This window comes from Trichinella spiralis (assembly GCF_000181795.1).
Source record: "Trichinella spiralis strain ISS 195 chromosome Unknown Scfld2, whole genome shotgun sequence".
NCBI classification, from domain to species: domain Eukaryota; kingdom Metazoa; phylum Nematoda; class Enoplea; order Trichinellida; family Trichinellidae; genus Trichinella; species Trichinella spiralis.
This window is the reverse complement of record NW_003526941.1, coordinates 7,110,804-7,133,334: the sequence shown is the minus strand read 5'-3', so window position 1 is coordinate 7,133,334 and position 22,531 is coordinate 7,110,804. Positions and strand designations below refer to the sequence as shown.

Genomic DNA, 22,531 nt, shown 5'->3' with positions numbered 1-22,531 from the left:
GACTGGAAAAGGGTAGTGTATGTTCAGTATCAATTTCAGTTTTGCAACCATCTTACCGGAACATCTCATAAGATATCAATTCCAAATAGGGGGAATTCAACTTTCACTTTCTGACTGCCACTGAAAATAGTTATATTTACATTTTGTACTGATTTTCAAAATTAATCAACTTAATACTTTTAAAAGCATTTAACAAAAATATAAATTGTTTAATTAAAAAAAGACGTGAATATGTTGAACATACCGATTGGTTCATTGAGGTACGGCTTGTCGCATAACTTACGATTCTAAATGATCTAATTTTAATAAAACTGATTTGTTTACATTAAGCTTTATAATACCTAGAAATTGTACTTTCAGCCAGGCCTGATTCAGAATTTTTCATCATTGATTCGTCTTGCGATTCTGAATCAGGAGACAGCTCTTCTGGTTGTGACATTGCATATATCAGAAAACATATAGTTACTATTAATCCAATCATAGCCGAATATGCCATTGCAATTACTTCACGCGAAGTGCTCCACTTCCCAAACAGTACTAAAAGTAAAACTGATCATCAGAGTAGAAAAACTGTTATTCACATTATTTATAATTTTATGCAAAAAGTTTTCATAAAATAACATTCAACCGCTGTTAATTAATTAATTAATTAATTATCACTTACTGTAGGCAGGCAATTCACACTGCACTCCTCGGTATCCGTGTTTACATTGACACTTGTATCCTTCACGGATATGTTTATTCACAGTACAAATTCCGTGCACACAAGGAGTTCGAGTTTTGCACATGTTGTCAATAACATCACAATGTAAACCGGTGATTCCTGGTTTGCAAATGCACCTGTTAAAATGAAATTCAATTAAATGAAAAATATTAACTGAATTAATTGAAACAGAACTTATATGTGTATTCATCCACTTCTTTGCAGGTTCCATGATTTTTACATTCGTGAGTGACACATGGGGACACATGGTGTTCACAAAATTCACCCGATTGACTAGGATCACACGCACAACTAAACAGCAGTTGAATCTAGACAAACAGTGAAAACTTCATTTCTCACTCACATATATCCACGTCTGTGTTGTTCCTTAGTTGTACAAATGCCTCTTAGTCGAATACACGGAATACAAACAGATGTATTACTGCATTTGTTGTTTATACACTTAGCCATGATCTGAGAATCAGTAAGTTTCCGTTCACAATTTTTACCTACAAAATAGATATTGGATTTCGAAACCCTTAAATAAACTCTTCAAATTAACTGCATTACCTGTATAACCAGGCTTGCACAGACACAATTTTTGCAACCTCAGTCCATCTTGGTCGCTTGTCAATCTGCATTCATGATGTTCCGTTGGACAGGCATTTTTATATTTACAATAATCTTCAAATTCGCAAAACGGCCCGACAAAATTACCCTTACATCTAAATTATACACATCCAAACAGTACATATATTATGATCATAATTCTTTACTGCCCCGTTATTTATATTATTGTTATATTATGAAATTAACTGACTTGCAGAGAAATTTTCGAGCCTGGCCTTTTAAACTTTTAGCATCTGAAAGACATAAACCACCGTTTTTGCAGCGGCTCTCTTCCACTGGTGCATCCAAGTCGCAAGCGCGATAATCTTGAACGCAGCTTTTCTCAAATTCCGTAAGCTCACAGGCATCAAACTTTTTCGTGCATTCCCGATTTCCTGTCCACGGTGGTGTACAATTACAATAGGCGATGACTTTTTTTTCATGATTCTACGTTTAAGAAAAAAAAGTATGTGAATTTATTTCAAAAATGAAACTGATATTCAATATGTAATCTATAAGTAATACTTACTAAAGCCAATGTGCATCTAGCGTTGATATTCCTGTTACATTTTGGGGCGTCCCTGGCTTGACATAAATTTTCTACATTCAGTTGTTTCAGCAAAGGAATGTTGATTCGTTCACAAGTTTTTCCCGTATAAAGTGTACCAGTGCAGTTGCATTTTCCATCCACACATTCAGCTTTATGTTCACAGTGAATTCTAGCGCAAGGAAGCTGTACACTGCAGTCACTTCCCGTATAGCCTTCACGACATGAACAATGACATTGGTTGTCTTTAACGGTAATTTGCATGAATTTGCTTTGGCAATCTGCGCGTAAATTGCACATCGCTTCGTGTTTGGTTGTATTGCAAAATGCGCCGACGAAGTTACGATTACATTTGCATCCATAGCGTACAACCTTCTTTCTGAAGTAATACAAAATGTACTGAACATTACTTTTATTTCCAATTAAAGCTTTCAATACTACAAAGTACTACAAATTCTAAAAGTTTTACACCATCTCCACTGTAATATTCACATATTCGCTATAATGAATTTTGGAACAAAGTGAAATTTAATAAGATAAAATGTAATTTCATTTAAGTGCATCGAAATTTGAAAATTTTCAAAAAACAAAAGAATACTTACGGTAAACGAATGAAGCCTTCACTGTCACAAACTCCATTTTCACATAAATGACCAAGACAAGGACGATCACCTGCTCGATGTTGACATCGACGGCCCCAAAATCCTGGTAAGCATGAGCATATCGATTGCTTCATTCCTTTTGGTGTTAAACATGTACCACCGTTGTAACAAAACGTTCCTATGCACTGATTATGATCTTCCAACTGAATACAAGTAGAAAAGGCAATAAAATATTGTAAAACAACAAGTTTGAAGCAAAAAATCTGCACTCGGATCATTTTAAATGAGCCTTAACAATTAAGTGTTACGCGACAGCCACTGGCAAATTTGATTTCTAAATCGACGTTTCTGATTTTCAGGTAATGCTTACAGTATGAATGTTAAATATTTATAAATCGAATTTAACATTACTGCTGTTGTTTTTTCTGAGTTATTCTTTTCAAAAATTCCATGGTTTTAATTTATAAAAGTTTAACAGTAGTTTGAACTTTTGTTCTGATTACAGCAAGTAATATACTGTAGAGCCGAATATTAATTTTTTATTTTGAACTCTTGTTGCAGACAATGCAAATTGGGATAAATAATTTGTTTTTGTTATTTAATATTTAATTTATTAGTGAAAATTGAAAATTTTTCAAAATTCATATTTTTCCAAATGCATTCATCAATGAAGATAAGTCAAACATTGGTTTGTGCAGAATAAACAGTGCAGAGCATATAATTTTAGAGTTGTTTTAAACGAAATTTTTTTCAATTTAATCATCTAGCGATATTTCAACGTAGATGTATAATATCATGAATTTGAGCTTTACACACTGAAAGGTGTCCTTGAAAATTATCCAGCGGGCACTTATGCATTTCTTCACTATATAATATATAATTTTATTGTCTTGTGATGGGTTGTTGTTCAATAAGTATAGCTCAGTTGAACTGTTGCAATTAATATAACGCTGTAACATTTAATTGCGTAGAAAGCTGTGATGTTGGCATTAATAGTTTTGATTGCTGCGTCTTTAATCCATGTTATTGCTTAATTAGAGAAGTAGAATTTAATTTTTTAATTAGCAGTGTAATTTCCGTGAATTATATCCAAATTTTAGAAGTGCAATTTCTTGAAAGGTAAATGAACTCCATTAGAAAAAGAATTTTTCTTGTGTGAAGGAAATGACATTTCTGTGTTTAATCACGTAGGCGAAGTTACTTTTGAAAAATTTTTAATGCAATCTATCATTTGTTGCATTATTTTTGTCGTCAATGGATGCTGACGAAACATTTACACAGTGTTAATAAGGAAAAATAATTTTAGACAGATGAAAAACAACAAACCCTGAATTTTCCAAGCTAAGTTGTGAATGAGAATAATCTGGTGATATGTATAAATTTTTTCACGCATATCATGCCTTTATTCCTTAGCACTTATCATGTTCTCCATATTTCTTGTAACAGATTAATTGATCTTATCATTACTTTTACTTTTTTGTTAAGTTCATATGAAAGAGGTTAAGTTACAAAGAGAACTGCACCTACGTTTTTTTGAAATGCGAAGATTAATGCATCTAAAGTTTAGTTTGGAATTCATACATTATTTCATATACAGCAATGTTAGAAATTAGCATGCAGATGAGAGAATAGTTTCAAAATTACAGAAATAAATGTTTCTGCAGTTGAAAAAGTTTTATTGCATCATAACTTTTTAGTGCAGTTGATTATCAATCTATCTTTACCCACAAAATGGTTCTCAAGTGTCACTGGATTCAACGACCTTTCATGACTGTTTCTGATTAATTAGAGTTTACAGTTGTGCACGTCTTCAATATTGGGCTTACGTGATTATTGGGATTTTTCACTTCTGTAATATGTAATAATGTAAACAGTTATGATAAAAATTTATATATGTGTTACTTTGAAAGCAGTTATGGCTACTTTGGAATTAAAATTTTAATGGCAAAATAAATGGAGAGCAATATTTACGATCGAATTAGTGAAGAATGAATGTATTTAAAGTAATATTTATAAAATACAGTTAGCAAGTTATATTTGCCAAGATGTGCCAGCAATATAGGAAAAATATTCAGGAAATGAATGTCACAGACAGCTTTAACTGTGCTTATACCCAATATTTGTTGTAGTTGTACTTCGTTTCTGTGACAATTGAATCTGTTTATTCAACTAAGTCAAACGATCACATAATATTAATTCATATAAACAAATTTAACGTTGAGTGTGCTTGTTGGCCGCGTCAACTACGTGTAGCATATTGTTGAACAACGTACTATTGTAATAATGTAAATTAAACATTTAAAGAAGCAGGCGAAAAGAACTAAAAACAGCCTATTTACGTAATGGTACTTGTGTATATTTCTTTTTGCTATTTTTCAATTATAATTTGCTTCCTGTTCGTTCTGTACAGCGAAAATTTTTTCTAATAAATACTTTACAAATGTTTATTATAAAAAATTTTATACTGAAACAATAGTAAAAAGTTTTGTTTTCCACTTTAAAAAATAGTTTTAAGTTTTACCATTGCAAAATTATCATTATTAAGTAACGCTACAGTACTGTTTTTTATGAAAAATAATTTTACGACACATAGCAGTAAAAAAACTCAATTTATGATAAGAAATGCAAAAAATCTAAAAGAATTTGAAGAGGAAAAATTAGTGTACTGTTTCTAAACTTTACTGTAGTTTTAAATAATTTTGTCAAGTTGTTGTTATAAAACTTAAGACAGTAAAAATGAAGTACATATACGTACGTATGCATAGCCTAATTTATTACTGTACAATTTATTGCTTTATTTACTCAAATTGCAATTTAATTGACAAGTGTCAAGTGTTAATATATTTTCTGTTTCAACTGTTACCACTTCAGTCTTTAAAATAAAATATAAATTTTCACTTGAATATTTTATCTGCTTAAAATTTCAACTCAGGTTCGTCAAATTTCTTCATATTTTTCTTTTCAAAACTGAACTACTTATGATGACGTTGCTCAAAATTACAGTATACCTTTACCTGAATAAACTATTACGATATAAACCAGTTGTTCTCTTTAAATAATCACGTTTGACACGTCAGTGTTGAGTATATACTTGGCGAGTGCGTTGTATCTCTTATTGCTTATTTCATTTTCGCTTAAGAAGATGAAACTGTTCGTGTCTTTTCTCGCTCTTCTGGTAGCTTTTGCTTGGGGTGAAGTGACTGAAGAGGATCATGTTATGGTTCTTACGAATGCGAATTTCGATAAAGCCATTTCTGATCACGCGTACATTTTGGTCGAATTCTACGCACCGTGGTGTGGACATTGTAAAGCGTTGGCACCTGAATACGCCAAAGCAGCAAAACGACTGAAAGACGAAGGAGCGGATGTGAAATTGGCAAAGGTTGACTCGACTGTGGAAACTGCTTTGGCGGAAAAGTACGCAATTCGCGGTTATCCGACGTTGAAATTTTTCAAAGATGGAAATATAATTGAATACAACGGTGGTCGTACGGCTGAAGATATTATTTCTTGGGTGAAAAAGAAATCAGGTCCTGTGGCCGTTCAGCTCGAAGACGCAGAAGCGGCTGAAGAATTTGTCAAAGATGCCTTGGCTGCTGTTGGATTTTTCAAAAAGGCCGACAGTGATAAGGCCAAGGCCTTTTTGGATGCGGCTGCGTTGATTGACGACGTGAAATTCGGCATGACCTCTGCGGATGCTGTTTACAAAGCGCTGAAAGCCGAAGGGGACGGCATTGTTTTGTTCAAACCATTTGACGATGGTCGTGAAGTCTACGAAGGCGAATTCGAAGTGGAGAAGCTGAAAAATTGGATCTTGATCAGCAGTATGCCTTTAGTTAGTGATTTTACTCAAGAAACGGCCGTCAGAATATTCGGCGGTAATATCAAATCGCACATGCTGCTCTTCTGTAGCAAGAAAGCCGATGGATTTGACAAAACGTTGGAAGAATTCACCAAAGCTGCCAAAGAATACAAAGGAAAATTGTTGTTTGTCACCATTAACGCGGACGTGGAAGACAACGGAAGGATCATGGAATTTTTTGGCTTAGAAAAGACCGAATTGCCTACTATTCGTTTGATCAATCTGGGCGATGATATGCTGAAGTACAAGCCATCTTTTACTGAATTCAAAGCGTCGGATGTGATCAAATTCGCGAAAGACTTTTTGGACAACAAGTTGAAACCGCATTTGCTTAGTCAAGAATTGCCAGAAGATTGGGACAAGCATCCGGTGAAGGTTTTGACTGGTAACAATTTTGCCAGTTTCATAAAAACGGCCGGCAAACCTGTGTTAGTCGAATTTTACGCTCCGTGGTGTGGTCATTGTAAGCAGTTGGCACCAATTTGGGAATCTTTGGGCGAACATTACAAAGACAGCGACAAGGTGGTCATTGCCAAAATGGATGCTACTGCGAACGAGGTTGAAGACATCCGCATCAATTCTTTCCCGACAATTATGTATTTCAAAAACGGAGCACTGGAAGGCAGTCATTATGGAGGTGCGCGCACGTTGGAAGCTTTGATTAAGTTTGTCGAATCGGACGGTGTAGTTGGAAGTCAGAAGGGTGAAGATGAAGCTGACGAAGATGCGCCTACCGGAGAAGCGCACGAAGAATTGTAAAGAATTGGTCACACAGGTTTGAAAATGCATATCCCAACAATAGCGCGTTCATGTAACCCAAGTTTCATTTGTTGTTATTATGAAGATGAGTTGTATATGAATTTATTTTTCTTTTCATTCTTTCTTTTTTTAAATTTTTGTTGTGGATAATGTGCGCTTTCCACTTACTTTCCCCATCCCGTTTGTCGATTTAAAGTAGCTATTGGAGGCTTACGCTTTTGTTTAATCACAACCACCATTGAATTGTTACCATTACTATTATCATTATTATTATTATTTTAAACATTCTATTGTGAACAGTTCTATTGTTCTTGGTGGTTTTTTCTGTTACGCATTTTTGTTGGTATTGCTGAGTATAAAAACACTGAGAAATCTAGAATTTGGTTGACGATATTTGAAGCGTGAAAAGCTGAGAGTTGATGAAGGCTGACCTTGCGTACAATGAACCAGTTTCTTCAATCTCTCAAAATAGCTTGCCCAGGTCAACAAATGTGATTGCAGGAAGTTTTTTCATTGCCGGGTAATGCGCTTTCGTAACAGTTCGTGTTCCGCCAACGTTTTGACCTGGTTGTTTGCAGTTTTATTATCCACAATATAACTGAAAGCAGTGAACAATTTTTTTCACGCAAAACCGATAACAGATAATTATTTGGTTAAATTTATATAGATTTTTTCATTTTGATACATCCTTTGTTTCCTTATACTTGAAAATCACATACTGATACGGTCATTATTTAGCCTGTACAATCATGTCAAATGGGGTGCATTTAATGGTTAAAAAGCGAAATTATCACGCTGAGTGAAATCGGAATTATATACAAATGAACAAACTGCACGACAAAGCATTTTTATAACATATAAAAAAGTTGAACAAACAACAATCAGTGATAGATAGTCAACAACAGTTTATTTAAAGAGTATCTACTTGCTGTATGTAAATTGTAAACTGCGCCAAATATGCTGCGTAATCTGAAAATTATTTATTTTGCTGAGATGCTCATTCCATTTGCTATATTTGGTAAAATAAGCACACAAAAGAGCAAACGATCAAGTCTAGCATATATGAATTTCAATTTTAATTCAATTAATTCATTTTTTTGTTCAATATGATGACACTGTTTAAAACAGTGCTTTTTCTTTTTTATGGAAATTTTAAACAAAATTACCTATTTTTTGAGTGAATGATTTAATTTTTTAATGCAAAGTATAAGATAGAATATATTTTTCAATATAAAATCTTTTTTTTTGTAATTATAATTTTCATCAAAAACTTGATTTTGTCATCAACGGAATGAGTCGGTTTACAGTATTCGTTTTGTTAACTTACTTATCTTTTATTACGGTATACACTTACATTTGTCGTAAGTTAGCGGTGGTTGTGCAGTTAAACTAGTTGGTGAAAGTTTGTAAAGTGAGTTATTCTGTTCATTATTTTTTGTCATTTTTTTAATCCAACTTCTACGTAATATGTTATATTAAATTAAATTAAATAGGAGTTTAGTTAAAATTGTTTATATGTTTGATGTGATTTTATAGTTCAGCATTTTTGGTTTGCATCATTGAACTTATCAAGACAAAACTATTTCTGATTATTAATTTTGCACTGAATCCTTTCAACTTTTCCTTTGTTTGTTCTCTGACATCATTTATTATTCACTAATGTTCAGCAATTTTGAATTTGTACGTTCGATTGTTTGTTACATTGTGTAAGCATAGGAACACAGTTATTTTGATTGAAAAGAACTAAAATCGATATTTCATTTTGTAAAGTTCTGATAGAAAGTTTTGCTATTAAAGTTAAAATATATTCTTTATTTCCATTTCTGAATATTTTATTAGTCTTTTATTAATGCGTCACTTTTATAACGACGGACAGAAAATGCAGTTATCGAATGTGTCAGTTTTTTTCTTCTTACGGATCATAGAAGCATGTTTTTTAAAGAATTTGTGCATATTTTTATTTCACGTAATAAACATTAAATTGAAAAAGTGCACTAATTTTTAAATGTCAAACAAATAGCTAGATTTTTCCATTGTGAAGTTGATTAGTTATTATTTCATAGTGGCACAACTAATCTGCTTGCTAAAAGATGTCGTCAGTGTTTGATTAGTGTGACAATAGCAGAGTATCTTTTAATGCTGATGATTTTTTTAAAGATGAATAACATTCTCAATTGCTTGGAAGATGATGGCGACGATGATGATTGTGATGGTGATTCAATTGCTGTTGGAAATTCTGAGAATATTATTGAAGTCCGTGATGATACTTTCTATTTGAACGATGAACGTGGAATTTATCCTCCACATGAAGATATTTTGAAAGGTAATGTCAACTTTTTTTCTTTAATTGCAACGTATACACAGATTCTGTATGCATATGAACGTTTTAAATAGCTGTTTGTATTTTTCACGATAATTATACACGACTGAATATTCAAATTTAAAGTTAAAATGATGAAATTTTTATGTTTACACGATTATATTTTACATTTATTTTAATAATAATAATAATGTGTGGTACTTTTTAGATGAATTCTGTGCTGACAATGCTGTCGATTCACTGGTACGCGAGCTAATTGTTGAACAGTCTGCCAATGAGGAATTGTATGCTAATGTTACTCCGAATACTGAACGCGCAAATATTAATTACGAACCATCTAGCAGTATTGGTAATGCTGGATTTTTGATTTCATCTCATAGATTTTTTCTTTTTTTTTCAAAATCGCCTTTATTTTGTTCCATTTAGACACTATCCAGTCTGTTGTTGCATGTTCGTCTAGGACAATGCTAGCGGAAAGTGAAGCTGGATCTGATGGTAATGAATGATGAATGAATTTTGATTTACAATTGTTTAAAATATTTTAGGCATATTTGAACCATGCGACGATATCAGGAAGTTGAAGTATTACTTTTATTTGTTGACTTGTAAAGTGAATTTGTATTCTGTAGCGCTTTTGTGTATTTTAAGAGGTGCCCAAAGTCGTACATTGAGTGAAAGCGAGAGTTCACAGTCGGATGTGAACGATGTGATTGAGAATATTTTTGGCAATTCTGATGATGAAGAGGACGTTGTAATTTTGGCTATTTTTTTCTTATTGAAAAGGGAAAGGGCTGGAACACTCGAAGGGAGAGAGAGAGAGATTGGGAATGCTAAATATAAATAAATATATATATATATTCGACTTTTTTAGTTGCCTCCGTCGAGCAAATTTGCCGCTTCTTCAACGACAGCTGCGGACGGTTTGCTTTACTGTTTCCAATACATTTATTTAATGCAATAAAAGAGTGAGCATTTTAGCTGACGAGGAAAAAGATGAGCAAACGTTTTCCACTTCTGATAGTGAAGACGAAGAACAACTTTTGGATGCAAAAGTGCACGTCAATGAGTTTTCCATGCCTCCGTTAGTTTCAATTAATTAATATTATTGTCGTTTTGTAAATTTTTTTGATGAAATGTTGTTTAATATTGTTCTTTTCTCTCAGGGGGTTTGTATCGGACTTTGACTTAATGATGCAAAAGCGGAAGATGCAGAACCGCAGAAGACGGCGGCGCTATGAAAATGTGGATTTCATCTCAGATGCAGATGATACAATTAATGACCTAATCGAAAGGATGAATGTTGCGGCACAGGTTGCAGTATTTTCAATCAAGAACGGGGCCAAATTTTAATGTGCTTCATTTTTAGGCTGACCGAGAATCGAATGTAGCGCAAAAGCCCGCTTTGCAGAAGAGGAAACTTTTACCTTATGTATTGTCACAACTGAAAAAGTGAATTTTCCTAAACAAGTTGTTCGTCATTTTGAAAATGCATATTTTTCGTTTTAATAATTAGGGCGGATTTGCAGACTGCATTTATAGAATCTGGCGCTGTAACTGCCATTGCTGTAAGTGATTTGATAAATTTTTATCCCTTCGATATCTGTAAATAATATTAATTGTTGTTGTAAAACAAAAGGAGTGGCTGCAGTTGTTGCCTGATCGAAGTTTGCCATCTTACGAAATTCGCACAGAACTTTTGAAAATTTTGCAACAAGTAAGTGTGTTGTCCAAGAATAATTTACTGTTAGTGTATTGTTTCATTCAAAAAAATTTTCCATTGTCAGTTTCCCGTTTTGGACGCTTCAGTGTTACGATCTTCAAATATTGGAAAGGTGGTGATGATTTTGCACAAGCATCCCAAAGAAACCAAAGAGAACCGTATTCTGGCCGGCAGGCTGATCAGTAATATTTTGATTATTCATCTCATTTTATCAATTAATAAATAGCTTAAATGGACACTCCTGCTTAATCATCTTAGGCGACTGGGCTCGTCCTATATTTAATTTGCAAACTGACTATCGGTTACTGTCAAAAGAAGAACGCCAGCGTCGAGATTACAAAACCAACACATCTGCGGCGAAAAAAATGAAAACGATGTACTGTTTGTTGTTTTTTTTTAATTATGGGATTATTAAATTATCTAGCAACAATTTTTTTTCATTCCAGCGACGATGGCATGAATCCTGGTCCTTCTAATGTTGAGGAAGAGAGCAAGTAAGATTTATTTACTTACAAAGGTAGGACTGTTTAGGTGAAATGTAAAACAGAACTTTTTTCATGCTTTATCATTTGTGCGAATCAAAATTGCACTCAAAAATAAGTATTGTTTTTAATTATCAGTACAAAAGAGCAAAAAGAAATTGTATACAAGTCATTTTGCACTGATTTGCTTTTACCAAATTTTCCATCTGGTAAATTGAATTTTGATATGTTAACAGACCGTTGCGTCCTGGTGACAAGGGTTTCATTCCGCGTGCCCGCGTTCCCCAGCTGTCGACGAAAGATTATGTGATTCGACCAAAATCAAATATTGATGTTTCTGTGGAAAATGTACGTTGCTGTAAATTGAACAGTTTTTTTTTCTTCCATATAACTAAATGCATATTTCGTTTTCAATCCAACAACTCGTAGAAGCATGTTAGAAGAACTTCAGAATTTGAATTGAAGTTGCGCATGTTCAAGGAAAGAATGAAACGGAAGAAAGCTATGCGTGCAGTTACAGTTAGCATTGAAGGCCGAAAAATGGATTAGGGATTTGCAACGTTTCATTGCAGTGATTAATCTCACAATTATATTTTTATGCTTTAGGAAATCGTACGTTTGAATCGTTGTCGCTTTTCTATTATTTCAGAATTGGAAAACAGTAAAGTTGTATGTAATTGTAGCCTAAAATAAATAAATATAAATATATATATATATATATATATATATATATATATATATATATATATATATGCGTGTGCGTTAATATTCATGTACTGACGAGAATGTCTTGTGGCAAAATGTTGCGAAATATATCGGCTAATAATTTCCTTTTTCTTTGTTGCAGTGCTCGCCATTATGCTGTAGATTTTCTGTGCAACTGCAACTGCCAAAAGTCGATGCAATATTTTTCGCTCTGTTTTCAAATTGCACAAATAGTGAATAGGTAATGAAATGGACATGATGGTATATTACAGATGTTTTATGTTAAAACATTGCGGCTTTCAAGAATACATCTCCGTATTCAAAAAATGAAACATATTGTTTGAACTGTTCTTTTTAAAAAATATTACTAAATGTCATTGCTAGATGAAATTGTTGTCGAACATTATTATTCTTTTTTTATTTCTTAAAATTTATTTATTTATCATTAAATCATGTGAATGTGATTAAAGTATAATTTATCTGAGGGGATGAAAAATTCACTCATTTGAATAATTGTAATGCTCTGTCGCTTTAAAGGGTTTCTTGTTGCATCTTTTTAGTAATAGTACAGGTTTATACTTGCCCGTTCACTGAGCTGTTTATCAAACCAAAAGAAGCAAATTCAAATTGGAATGAATTGCAAGGAAAGCTGTAATACTGGCATGAAAACAGTATTTTCAACAATTTATTTGTAAGTAGCTGCGCCCTGCGAAGGAATGCATCTCACCAGTAGCCTGTTTATTGTTTCTTCTTCATCGGTAATTACAGGAAAATAATATGCTTATTGAAACGATGTTTTTCCATCAAATCAAACTTTGCCTGAGAAATGCTAATGTTGGAGCTAATGTAAGTTAACGTGAATTACAATTTTTCATTGCTAGCTTAATAATAATTCATGAGTAAAAATGTTCAAGATCTTAAAGAACTTCAGTATTATTCAAATGCAATAAAGTTGCATATTAATATTATGTTACACAGCGTAATAAAGAATGTGACTGCAAAACGTACCATATAATGAAATTATGCGATATTGAGTACTGAAAAGATTAAGGTAAAGTATTTTTCATTTTGCATAATCCACTTACCACTGCTTTATTAATTCCTTTTTCAAAATAACCTATTCAGAATATCGTTGTCACGACACCTGCGAAACCTGAGTCATCAGCTACCATTGGGTGGTATATTCTGCTATCGAACTATGCTTTAATAAATTGCAAAAGACATTCTACGCTTGTTATGCTGATGATTAATTAATTATGTTATGATGTATTGGTTGGAATAGCTATCAGTTTTTATTCTATTAATTTAAAATATAATTTCAGATATTCTCAACCTGCAATCAACTTTGAAAAAAGCGACTGAGTATGCAATTATCATATATTTATGAAACTAAAACAATATAAAGAACTTTCAAAATTTAGGTGATTTGAAAAACATTACGACGAATGCATGTTGTTCAAATCTACAGAATCAGAATTTGTCACCGACAGTTATCAAATTGAAATTCATATAAATATTATGATATTCACCATTTATGGGTATAATTAAGTTGATTAAAAGACACATCAAGTGCACTTTTATACATATATTTATTTATCACTTCAGGAGGCTAGCGAGCTATACATGGAAAGCAAACAAACGTCAAGACTACGGTTTAAAATTTGCATATTAACGAGATGACGCGGAAGAGTGATGAAAAATAATTGGAACTGACATCAGCTTGAAAACGAAATTAATAACTTTATCAATCGAATGATATCGAGATGTGAAGAGGAATTATATACATCATTAATATTGTAAACCTCTATCTCATATATTGCTGTTGTAGTGATTTTGCATGTAAGGTTTCGAAACTTATGTCTGTTGAACGTAATGAAATGTAGGCATCGAACTTGTTTACCAGAATTTTCATGCAAATTTTTAAGTGTGACCTTGAGGTTTCATAACTTTGCAACTGTTGCTAACATATAGCCTGAACTTTTAATATATCCGATAAAATTCGTTTAAATTGCTTCGTTCTATCAATTCAATGGTATATCTCGTAATCGAGAAGAACAAAATAATTACTGTTGTAAAGTTCGAACTCATATAATTCTTTTCGTGGCGTTTTAGATTAAAAGTCGAGAAAATAGTTGTTTGCTCAACGTGCGGAATAGCAGCCACAGTAGGACTTGTTTACCAGAAAATGTATGCAAATTTTTATTCCACTGCTATGCGTACGTTTACGTGGCTTTAATGTCGATGATTGCTGGCCTACGGTCTGCGATGAAAATCATGGAATATTATTGAAAACTGCTTTGCGTTTCGTTTATTATTTATTATTTCTTCAAATTCAGTCATCTACATTTGTACGAACGTGAATACAAGAATTACGTGAAGGCATCGAAGGCATTCGTTTAAGTAAGTTGCATTTAGTTTACTCCTTCTGTAGTTTATTCTTAGCATGGTTCAGAATATACATTGAATGTTTAATAGATATCAGAGCAAAATGACGGAATCTTTTTAAGTTGTGAAATTTTGCGGCTAACATAACGAAATAAATACTTTTAAATATTTCGTATATATAGCTGCTTACGATAAATGACGTATATCTTTGTTAAATGCTTTAATATTTCACAATAAAGAGCATATTAGCTTCAATTATTATTAGTACTGAGCTAAGGGTGAAAAAATTTTCAACTTGTGAAGCTATGCATGTTTTTCCATTTGTGGCGCATAAGTGAAGTTATATAACACCACACTAAGGTTATTTTTCATTTATTCAAATCAGCTGTCCTCTAAACGCTAGTGTTATCACAGTAGCAGAGTGATGTTTGTTTTCTTTGCTGACGTGCTGTGTAATAGCAGCATTCGGTTGCGATCAATCAGTGAGTATCATTTCAAGGAACTGCAGAGTAACGATGTGCGATGACTGAAAAAAGATTAGGAATCAGTGGAAAGCAGGATGAGCATCTATGAAGCAGATAAACTTTTCGTTTTCTTTTAATTCAATTATATGTAAATAATTCATCATGATTTAGAATTACAGTAGAAGAACGTGATGAAATTCAACGATGAGAAGGCTCATATAGAGGAAAGTCGCATTATTTTTCAATTGATCGCGTTAACTTCATATTATAAATAAAAAATGAGTGTTGAATCTATAATTATTCTATTTCGTGAACTTTCTGTGTAATTGAAAAGCAATATGTTAGAATAATTTTAAAATTACATTCTCCAAAATATTATTTATACCTTCCACTGCGTATTAACGTGAGCGTTAGATTTAATGTTTGAAATTTTAAGAGATTCGAAGTAGAATGTAGACGCAATCGATAGGAAACAGAACGGAAAATAGAAGGTATCTCAAGTTTCCCGTGGGTCCTAATTCCGTTGGTCTGGTGTGGGGATACTTCGAAAGGATGAAGTTATCCGGTAGTTTAATTACGATAGGGACAAATCTGTATGGATGAGATTTGAAATAATGCAGTATTTTGGCTTTGACGCAGCAAAATCGTTGTATGCAATTGTTTTCATGAGTCGGAATATTTTGAGATTTTTTTCATTTGTAAACATTTATTTATTTTCATTTATCGCATAGCTTAATTTCAAGACACACATCTTTTTATTGTTTTCATTAATTAAATTATTTTCATTCTACCTTTTTGAAAAATGATTTTTTCTTTTATTAAAAACTCTTATTATATGTTCCTTTTTGATTTTCTTTCCAAAATTCCCAGCTATTACTCTTTTGGTTCACTTTTATTTTGACGATAATTTGAAATAAAGCGACTCATAATACAATGCATACAAATTTGTAAACACGTAACGAACCGTAATAGGTTGTGCATGGAGAAGATATGCCAAATGGAAAGGCTACAATCAATGGACGAGATGGATGTTAGCATTGATCGGTTGTGGTGACTGAACATTGGAATAGTTTTAATTTTCCGTCAATTATGTGACATTTATTTTTTCTTTGTTAAATATTTTTGATATTTGTTGAACATATTGCTCATTGCTTTTTCAATGTAATTCAATATTTATCGTCACATTATACCTTTTTTCATATTTTATCAATCAACATGCTTTATTTTCTTTTAATTTTCTTTGATTTTTCAAAGCTGTTCACACTTTGATTTCATTCTTTTGCTCATTTTTTTGATTTTCACTCAAAATTGTTTGCATTATTTTCCTGCAGTTTCTCATGTCGACATCAAGATTCTTCATTACAAAAACGTAATTAATATGTTTTGTTACGACTCTTACAGAGGTAAGAAGCCAGCTTGCCTGCCTTCCTGAATTTCAGTGGATATTTCGCTTCAGAGCGGATCATACACTCTGAACCGCCAAATTCGTATCCCAAACCAGATCGCGTAAATGCTTCATGGCAGAAAGTGGCCTTTGACTCTTGGAGTGGTTGGTGACTGTGCTCTCGTTGAATCGTAAATGACAATATTGCTGTCATACATTACACTCAATGCTACTGTATATTTGATGAACGATCTTAAGATTGCATACTTTTTGTATTATTACAATTAATGCTTATAATTTGCTGCCGTTTGCGTGCATGTTATTTCCACTTATTTTTCAAATAACGTTAGCATATATGTCAATAAGAAAAGACTTGTAGTGAATCTGTTATTTCAAATTGCGCAATTTTACCATATTTGCATTTAGAATAAATTACGGCTGATTTTGTTCTTGCACTACTTTGTCATCATTTGATGATTTTATATTTTCTGTAAAACGTGAGGAAAAACGCATTAATTAATTTAATTTTTGCAGGGCTGACATTTAATTCAGTTAGTATCCCATTAATAAATTTGATTTTCCAATTCCACGACAATACACATTCCCTACCCACCGTACTAAACCGTAACACCATTAAATGTGAAGCCAGGTAAGCGTATGCACATCACTCGAACATGAATTTTTATGCATTTTTTTGTAAACAAGTCTTTCTGTGCCTGCATTTCTTTTTGTTATGCAAACAAAAATTTTCACGACTGTTAATCTAAAATCACACTGAAGGCAATGTACTTGATACAATTTTACAATAATATCAATTACGTTATTCCTCATTACTAGATATTATAAATTTTTTGAAAAATAAGAATATCCAATGAAGCTTTTTTATAGATTAGAAGCCGACGCTGATGGCGAGCTATAGTTGCTAAGCAAACAAACGGTAAGACAATGCACGCATGAAAATTTGCATGCTAGCGAGACGCACCTAACAGTGATGAAATAATTCACGTAACATTTGCTTTGAAAGTAAATTAATAGCTTTATTTAATTTACCTTATTTGGGCTATCCAATCGCTTCTAGATGTGCGAAGCAATATTATCGTTAATATTGGAAAGTTCTATCTCATATCTTGTTGTTTGAATGATTATGCATCAACGGTCACGGAGATTGTTTTCTGTGCATAACAAAAAGTAGGCGTTCTACCTGTTTAACACAATTTTCATGGAAATATTCATTTACGAAAAGAAAATCAAATATTAATTATCAAGTATAACTCATCGATGATCATGTTGTGTATGATTTCAATTTACATCAATTGATGAATTCTAAATTTTGTTGTGAGGATGATTTTGGAATATTTGTAGGCGGATGGTGTCCTGCAACATCAGAATAAAGGACGACTTCAAAGGAAACCTGACAAGCATCATCATTTATATTCAATATGGCCAATCAGGTTGTGCAACTCTTCAGAACATGTATCTCCAAATGATGGGAAGTTGACTATTTTTGTAAGTTACAGTTTTTTTTATTGAATGACATTGTAATAATGCTTGAAATAAATATTGAATATATAACTGCTAAATGATAACTAAGCAATCGGTTCTTTGAAATTAATAAGTTAACTCTGTTGAAAATGGTATTCATTGCAGTGTATTATTATCATGCTGACTATTATTGCTTGCGTAGGCAGCGATCCTGAACTAATAGTTGATTGTTGTTTAATTTACGTACGATTAACGTTACTGCTCAGCTTCATTTGCGTAACAGTTTTTTATGCTTCTTTCCATTACGTCCTAATATTATTTGAGATTGATAGAGACTTTCATCTGTAACGTATTGAGGATTTTGTTGTTGTTCAACAATTATTATAGTCTTTGTTGCTAGCCCATTACATTACCTCACGTTTTCAAAGCATACATGCATTTGTAGGTCAGCAGAGTAACTTTATGCTAATGTGAATGAAGGTGAACACTGCCGATGGCATTTTGCTACGTGCACTTTGTGCCATCCAAACCCGGAAGTGATTTTCCTCATATAAATTTCTGTTTATTGAGAGAACTGCACTATTATTTAATTATTCGTTGCTGAGGAACGTTCTAATTACTCACTGCATTGCGTTATTTGGTCAATTTGGTGCTTCACTTCAACAAATACGTTGAGTTTGTGAAACTGATGAAATCACGAAACTCAGTTGGAAAAATGTATGGCTCAGGCAGTCCTGCTAACAGGTATGAATTTTTACATACTTGCTGTTTTTTATACTTTGTTTTCGTTCCGTCTTTTCCCACGATTCGCTAAGCATGCCCGCTTTTACATCTTGCTGTAATTGTTTAAGTTTAATTTTTAGGATGTAACCTAACGCGCTTTTTTTCTAATGATGTTCAATTAATAATCAATACTTTATTACAGACACGACAATTTCCAGCCGTAATATATAGTAGTAATAATATATAGATCTACAATTCTCAATAGTCCTTACAAATGCATTTGTAAAATAGTATTGACATAGTCGTTGAACCACTCCCACATTATCTTTAATCCCTTCTGTGATATTTACTGCTGAGGTAAAATACTTGGCCAACTGTTTAATGGAACTGTCTGTCACCGGGATAGAGAAATCACACCCCTAAATGCTCTAAACTGATCAATTTGCGAACAGAATTGTTTCAGCATGGCATGGGAAAGTTGCTGTTAGCTAGAAAACACAGTTTTAACCACCATTCTTGAAACTTTCAGAATGGCACTAACGTTCACTTCATCCTTAAGACCCTATGATGCCATTGTATTGCCAATAGCACAGACTTATAGATCCCACTGTTTTTTATCATTGAGAAAATAACTCAATATCTCCATTAATGTTGTCATTATTGATAAATGAAGGAACGCCTGATTGTTTTCCGTGAAAGTTGAGTGAAGGAATGTGATTCACATTCTGACAACTTTCACCCCCTCCATCCTGCAAGTTCTCCCTCCTTCCTTCCTCTTTTGTTGTCCCGCCTTGCTTTCCAATTGAAAATTCTACCCACCCCTCCCCACAATTTCGAGCTGAATGAACTGCGCTTAGCTGATGTGATCTGATATATATATATATATATATCTATATATATATATATATCTGATTTCTCTAAACTGCTATCATTTGATATAGTATAGTGATATATATGTGTGATGTCGTGAAATCATGCCTAAGTTTGAAACGTTGCGTTACACAGTTTTTTTAAGTAGATATATCTCTAATTGTATGAAGCTGTGTTAACTCAGCGCTCAACAAAGTTAACAGTCTTGTAATAAGTTACCATATGAAAGCGGCAAGTTGAAATGAGCTTCCAAGCAGCATAGCCACTGGCATAACTGTTTGCCATCCCACTGCCTACGCTGCATCACTCATGAAATTTTGCGCTGAGATAAATTATTTTTGGAGCTATTTGAAGCTGAAATCATTTTTTATTATCTATGTAATTTTGATTTCAAGAAAATATTGGCAAAATATAATTATTGTATCACCTCCTACTTTCAAGCAGCTAAATTCTATCAACGCAATAGAAGCATTTTCAGTTATTTTTAGTAATTTGTAATGCTTTACGTTAATAAATTTTCGTTTCAGCTAATTTTATTAAAATAAATTTGCATAATAATGCTCTGTTACGTAATACTGCAATATTACGTATTAATGTGAAGTGTGTAAATAAAAACGTAATAAATTTCATCGTCTCGTTTAGTAACGTTGTTCATAAAATTCATTGCACTGCGCTATTACTGATGGTGAATTAGGTTGTTCTTCCGGAGGCAAAGTAAATAGTCATTTGCATAATTTACTTATTATACGTTTAATCAGAGTACTTTGATTACTTTAGGTTATTCTGTTCACTGGATTGCTGTCCGTCAGGCGCTTTGTCAACTATATTTCCGCTCTTCAAAACGAACAAGGAAATAGTGGTAAGTTGGATTTGATATTTTGGTGGTGGTATGCTATGCATGTTACTTTACTAATTTGGTGAATGGAAACTGACAGGTCTTTTTCTCGTGTTGTTATTGCTAACTTTCAGATACATCAAATGTTGAAGACGAAGAAGTTCGCATTTCTGTTTTTTAGTTTTAAATGACGGCATTAATATAATTTACTTTCAGAATTTATATTCATATCAATGATCAAATAGAGACAAACAAACAAAGAGATTCTGAAAAGTAAGTGATTATGGTAACTATGCATTATTATAATTTTGCACGGCTTTTTGAAATTATCGTGTGAAATTTAGATTGTAGATTTGCTACGCCTTCAACTCCACATCACTTGAATCTTAACTGCATCGCACAATTAAAACATGTGGATAATATTCTAGATTAGGTGGCCTTGATTTGAATAACTTCAAGATATGAAATTTAATTGGAAATACAGTTTTTCAGATGTTTGAGATACAGAAGTTGTTTCAATTTATATAACACTTTATTAATTACTTTTCAGAAAATTTCAACTTTCATTATTCATCATTATGATCAGCTATTATGTAATGTAATAACCTGATTATGAAAAGTATCTGTATGTGGTAACTGTGCATCAAAATTTTGCACTGCTGTTTGTTTGTCATCATTTTGATTTTCGGGTACAGATTGTATGTTGGCTACGTCATCAATTCCACATCACTTTAATCCTAGCCATGGCATCATGTAAGTAATAACGTAGATTGGTTATGTTTGACGTTAGTAAGTTTGAAGTTTCAGTATTACATTGGAAATGTTGCTTTTTAGGTGTACAACTATATTTCCTGCAATGCAATATCTGGTAAGAGTGAAGGGAAAGTATATTCTGTTTATATAACACTATTTATCAGAAATTTTGTAATCTAATGTTTTATTGAATTAGCCTACGTCATCATAATTGAACCGTTTTCTAATTCCTGTCGCTCTGGCCAACATGGTATGTCAAGTTTATATCAATGCGTTTAAATGTGCTATCACAAAAATACGTACGTATAGCTTTTGCCCATTATAGGAATGCAATGCATCATCCACATCAACAAGATATGTTTTCATACTAATCGCGCTCTGCGTCAGTTGAAGTTGGTGTACTGGCATTACCCAGTAATATGATAATGATAATCGGTGTGGTTTCCTTTATTGTAAGTTTGTATAATTGTTAGTTATTGTAAGTTTGTTAATTAAATGCTTTGTAATAACAGCAGATCGTGAATACAGTTCATTTGCGCTGGTGTCCGTGTGTATTCTATAAATTTGGTAGTGTGAGTTGCCATCAGTGCGGTTCGAAAGTGATTGACAAATTAGTAAGTAGCAGTTCTGTTTATTTTGAGTGAGAGTGGTCACAATGCCGTGTGGCTTATCACAGACTAAGAATGTTTAATTGAACGTTTTTGCCCGAAACTGCAACTGAATAACCAGCAAATGTAAGAAGTAATTTTTTTGCATATTTGTATACTTATTAAATAAGGAACAACGATGCACTCTTATTCGTCTTCAATTTTCATAATATGGCTGTTTTGTATCAGTTTTATTTAACATGCTTTTACATTTCACAACACTTTGCAAATAAGTTAGTTCAAATTTTAGATAACTATGCATTCTGCATTCTTTCGTAACTAACTATACGTTATTGAACATGCGGTTGTTTTAAAATTTTACACTTTACACAGGGCAAAGGCTTGCCATCAGTTGATGCTCCGTCAGTCAGAAGCAGATCAGTAAGCATTTGACTTTTGCATGCTGCGTACGTTAATTGTAAAGTTTGCTTGAATTTTTCAGGTACGTTTTGGCAAGAATAGTTTAGATCCAGATTCCGACATTCAGTTGAAGGCAACATGGCTGTTTACTTAGCCTTGTTGCCTATAACGGAATGTTTAAAAATAAGTCTAAGCAGACATAGGAAAATGTGAAGTTCGTAAATGTAAAGGTAAGTTCGGTAAGTAGTGAACAGGGTGAAGGTAAGTATAAGTGAGAAGGTAAGTTGTGTACAAGAGGAAGGTAAGTATAAGTGAGAAG

General features: G+C 32.9%; 7 protein-coding genes across 7 annotated transcripts; 4 read left to right on the top strand and 3 right to left on the bottom strand.

Annotated features, from left to right (window-relative positions):
* Positions 1-96: 96 nt before the first annotated feature.
* On the bottom strand, positions 97-2,739 carry Tsp_06197 (conserved hypothetical protein). The gene is made up of 10 exons (XM_003380415.1): positions 2,462-2,739; positions 1,842-2,238; positions 1,524-1,759; positions 1,274-1,428; positions 1,068-1,212; positions 899-1,015; positions 665-840; positions 342-537; positions 245-287; positions 97-120 (listed from the first exon to the last, which is right to left on the bottom strand). Exons 1-10 carry the CDS (start codon positions 2,737-2,739, stop codon positions 97-99), a joined length of 1,767 nt encoding a protein of 588 aa, XP_003380463.1.
* A 2,864-nt stretch (positions 2,740-5,603) lies between these two features.
* Tsp_06198 (protein disulfide-isomerase 2) lies at positions 5,604-7,082 on the top strand. The gene has a single exon (XM_003380414.1). It carries the CDS (start codon positions 5,604-5,606, stop codon positions 7,080-7,082), a length of 1,479 nt encoding a protein of 492 aa, XP_003380462.1.
* Positions 7,083-7,992: 910 nt separating this feature from the next.
* Positions 7,993-8,524, bottom strand: Tsp_06199 (RND efflux system, outer membrane lipoprotein, NodT family). The gene is made up of 2 exons (XM_003380413.1): positions 8,437-8,524; positions 7,993-8,051 (listed from the first exon to the last, which is right to left on the bottom strand). Exons 1-2 carry the CDS (start codon positions 8,522-8,524, stop codon positions 7,993-7,995), a joined length of 147 nt encoding a protein of 48 aa, XP_003380461.1.
* A 407-nt stretch (positions 8,525-8,931) lies between these two features.
* Positions 8,932-12,153, top strand: Tsp_06200 (IWS1 family protein). The gene is made up of 16 exons (XM_003380412.1): positions 8,932-8,982; positions 9,240-9,405; positions 9,611-9,751; positions 9,829-9,897; positions 9,948-10,153; positions 10,274-10,322; positions 10,381-10,483; positions 10,566-10,713; positions 10,769-10,851; positions 10,916-10,967; positions 11,039-11,120; positions 11,187-11,304; positions 11,349-11,498; positions 11,569-11,616; positions 11,841-11,952; positions 12,070-12,153. Exons 1-16 carry the CDS (start codon positions 8,932-8,934, stop codon positions 12,151-12,153), a joined length of 1,662 nt encoding a protein of 553 aa, XP_003380460.1.
* A 674-nt stretch (positions 12,154-12,827) lies between these two features.
* On the top strand, positions 12,828-14,909 carry Tsp_06201 (hypothetical protein). The gene is made up of 9 exons (XM_003380411.1): positions 12,828-12,847; positions 12,881-12,980; positions 13,009-13,067; positions 13,435-13,487; positions 13,731-13,798; positions 13,915-13,961; positions 14,422-14,529; positions 14,646-14,703; positions 14,877-14,909. The coding sequence occupies exons 1-9, from the start codon at positions 12,828-12,830 to the stop codon at positions 14,907-14,909; spliced, it is 546 nt and encodes a 181-aa protein (XP_003380459.1).
* A 4,455-nt stretch (positions 14,910-19,364) lies between these two features.
* On the bottom strand, positions 19,365-20,517 carry Tsp_06202 (hypothetical protein). The gene is made up of 2 exons (XM_003380410.1): positions 20,390-20,517; positions 19,365-19,614 (listed from the first exon to the last, which is right to left on the bottom strand). The coding sequence occupies exons 1-2, from the start codon at positions 20,515-20,517 to the stop codon at positions 19,365-19,367; spliced, it is 378 nt and encodes a 125-aa protein (XP_003380458.1).
* A 635-nt stretch (positions 20,518-21,152) lies between these two features.
* Tsp_06203 (hypothetical protein) lies at positions 21,153-22,366 on the top strand. Its single transcript, XM_003380409.1, has 5 exons — positions 21,153-21,205; positions 21,287-21,320; positions 21,718-21,819; positions 22,186-22,233; positions 22,295-22,366. The coding sequence occupies exons 1-5, from the start codon at positions 21,153-21,155 to the stop codon at positions 22,364-22,366; spliced, it is 309 nt and encodes a 102-aa protein (XP_003380457.1).
* Positions 22,367-22,531: the final 165 nt, after the last annotated feature.

What these genes read in the sequence shown, in the direction of transcription:
- Tsp_06197 (XM_003380415.1), bottom strand. Translation starts at nt 2,739, where the DNA reads ATGATCCGAGTGCAGATTTTTTGCTTCAAACTTGTTGTTTTACAATAT. An exon ending in GAAGGCTTCATTCGTTTACC is followed by an intron (nt 2,239 to 2,461) that starts GTAAGTATTCTT and finishes GTATTACTTCAG; the next exon opens with AAAGAAGGTTGTACGCTATG. An exon ending in CTAGATGCACATTGGCTTTA is followed by an intron (nt 1,760 to 1,841) that starts GTAAGTATTACT and finishes TCTTAAACGTAG; the next exon opens with AATCATGAAAAAAAAGTCAT.
- Tsp_06198 (XM_003380414.1), top strand. Translation starts at nt 5,604, where the DNA reads ATGAAACTGTTCGTGTCTTTTCTCGCTCTTCTGGTAGCTTTTGCTTGG.
- Tsp_06199 (XM_003380413.1), bottom strand. Translation starts at nt 8,524, where the DNA reads ATGACAAAAAATAATGAACAGAATAACTCACTTTACAAACTTTCACCA. An exon ending in ACCGCTAACTTACGACAAAT is followed by an intron (nt 8,052 to 8,436) that starts GTAAGTGTATAC and finishes AATAATTTTCAG; the next exon opens with ATTACGCAGCATATTTGGCG.
- Tsp_06200 (XM_003380412.1), top strand. Translation starts at nt 8,932, where the DNA reads ATGCGTCACTTTTATAACGACGGACAGAAAATGCAGTTATCGAATGTG. An exon ending in ACATGAAGATATTTTGAAAG is followed by an intron (nt 9,406 to 9,610) that starts GTAATGTCAACT and finishes GGTACTTTTTAG; the next exon opens with ATGAATTCTGTGCTGACAAT. An exon ending in TCTGGCCGGCAGGCTGATCA is followed by an intron (nt 11,305 to 11,348) that starts GTAATATTTTGA and finishes ATTAATAAATAG; the next exon opens with CTTAAATGGACACTCCTGCT.
- Tsp_06201 (XM_003380411.1), top strand. Translation starts at nt 12,828, where the DNA reads ATGCTCTGTCGCTTTAAAGG. An exon ending in AAACAAACGTCAAGACTACG is followed by an intron (nt 13,962 to 14,421) that starts GTTTAAAATTTG and finishes GTGGCGTTTTAG; the next exon opens with ATTAAAAGTCGAGAAAATAG. An exon ending in TATTCCACTGCTATGCGTAC is followed by an intron (nt 14,530 to 14,645) that starts GTTTACGTGGCT and finishes CTTCAAATTCAG; the next exon opens with TCATCTACATTTGTACGAAC.
- Tsp_06202 (XM_003380410.1), bottom strand. Translation starts at nt 20,517, where the DNA reads ATGCATAGCATACCACCACCAAAATATCAAATCCAACTTACCACTATT. An exon ending in AGTGAACAGAATAACCTAAA is followed by an intron (nt 19,615 to 20,389) that starts GTAATCAAAGTA and finishes TATATATATCAG; the next exon opens with ATCACATCAGCTAAGCGCAG.
- Tsp_06203 (XM_003380409.1), top strand. Translation starts at nt 21,153, where the DNA reads ATGTTGGCTACGTCATCAATTCCACATCACTTTAATCCTAGCCATGGC. An exon ending in CGAAAGTGATTGACAAATTA is followed by an intron (nt 21,820 to 22,185) that starts GTAAGTAGCAGT and finishes CACTTTACACAG; the next exon opens with GGCAAAGGCTTGCCATCAGT. An exon ending in CGTCAGTCAGAAGCAGATCA is followed by an intron (nt 22,234 to 22,294) that starts GTAAGCATTTGA and finishes TGAATTTTTCAG; the next exon opens with GTACGTTTTGGCAAGAATAG.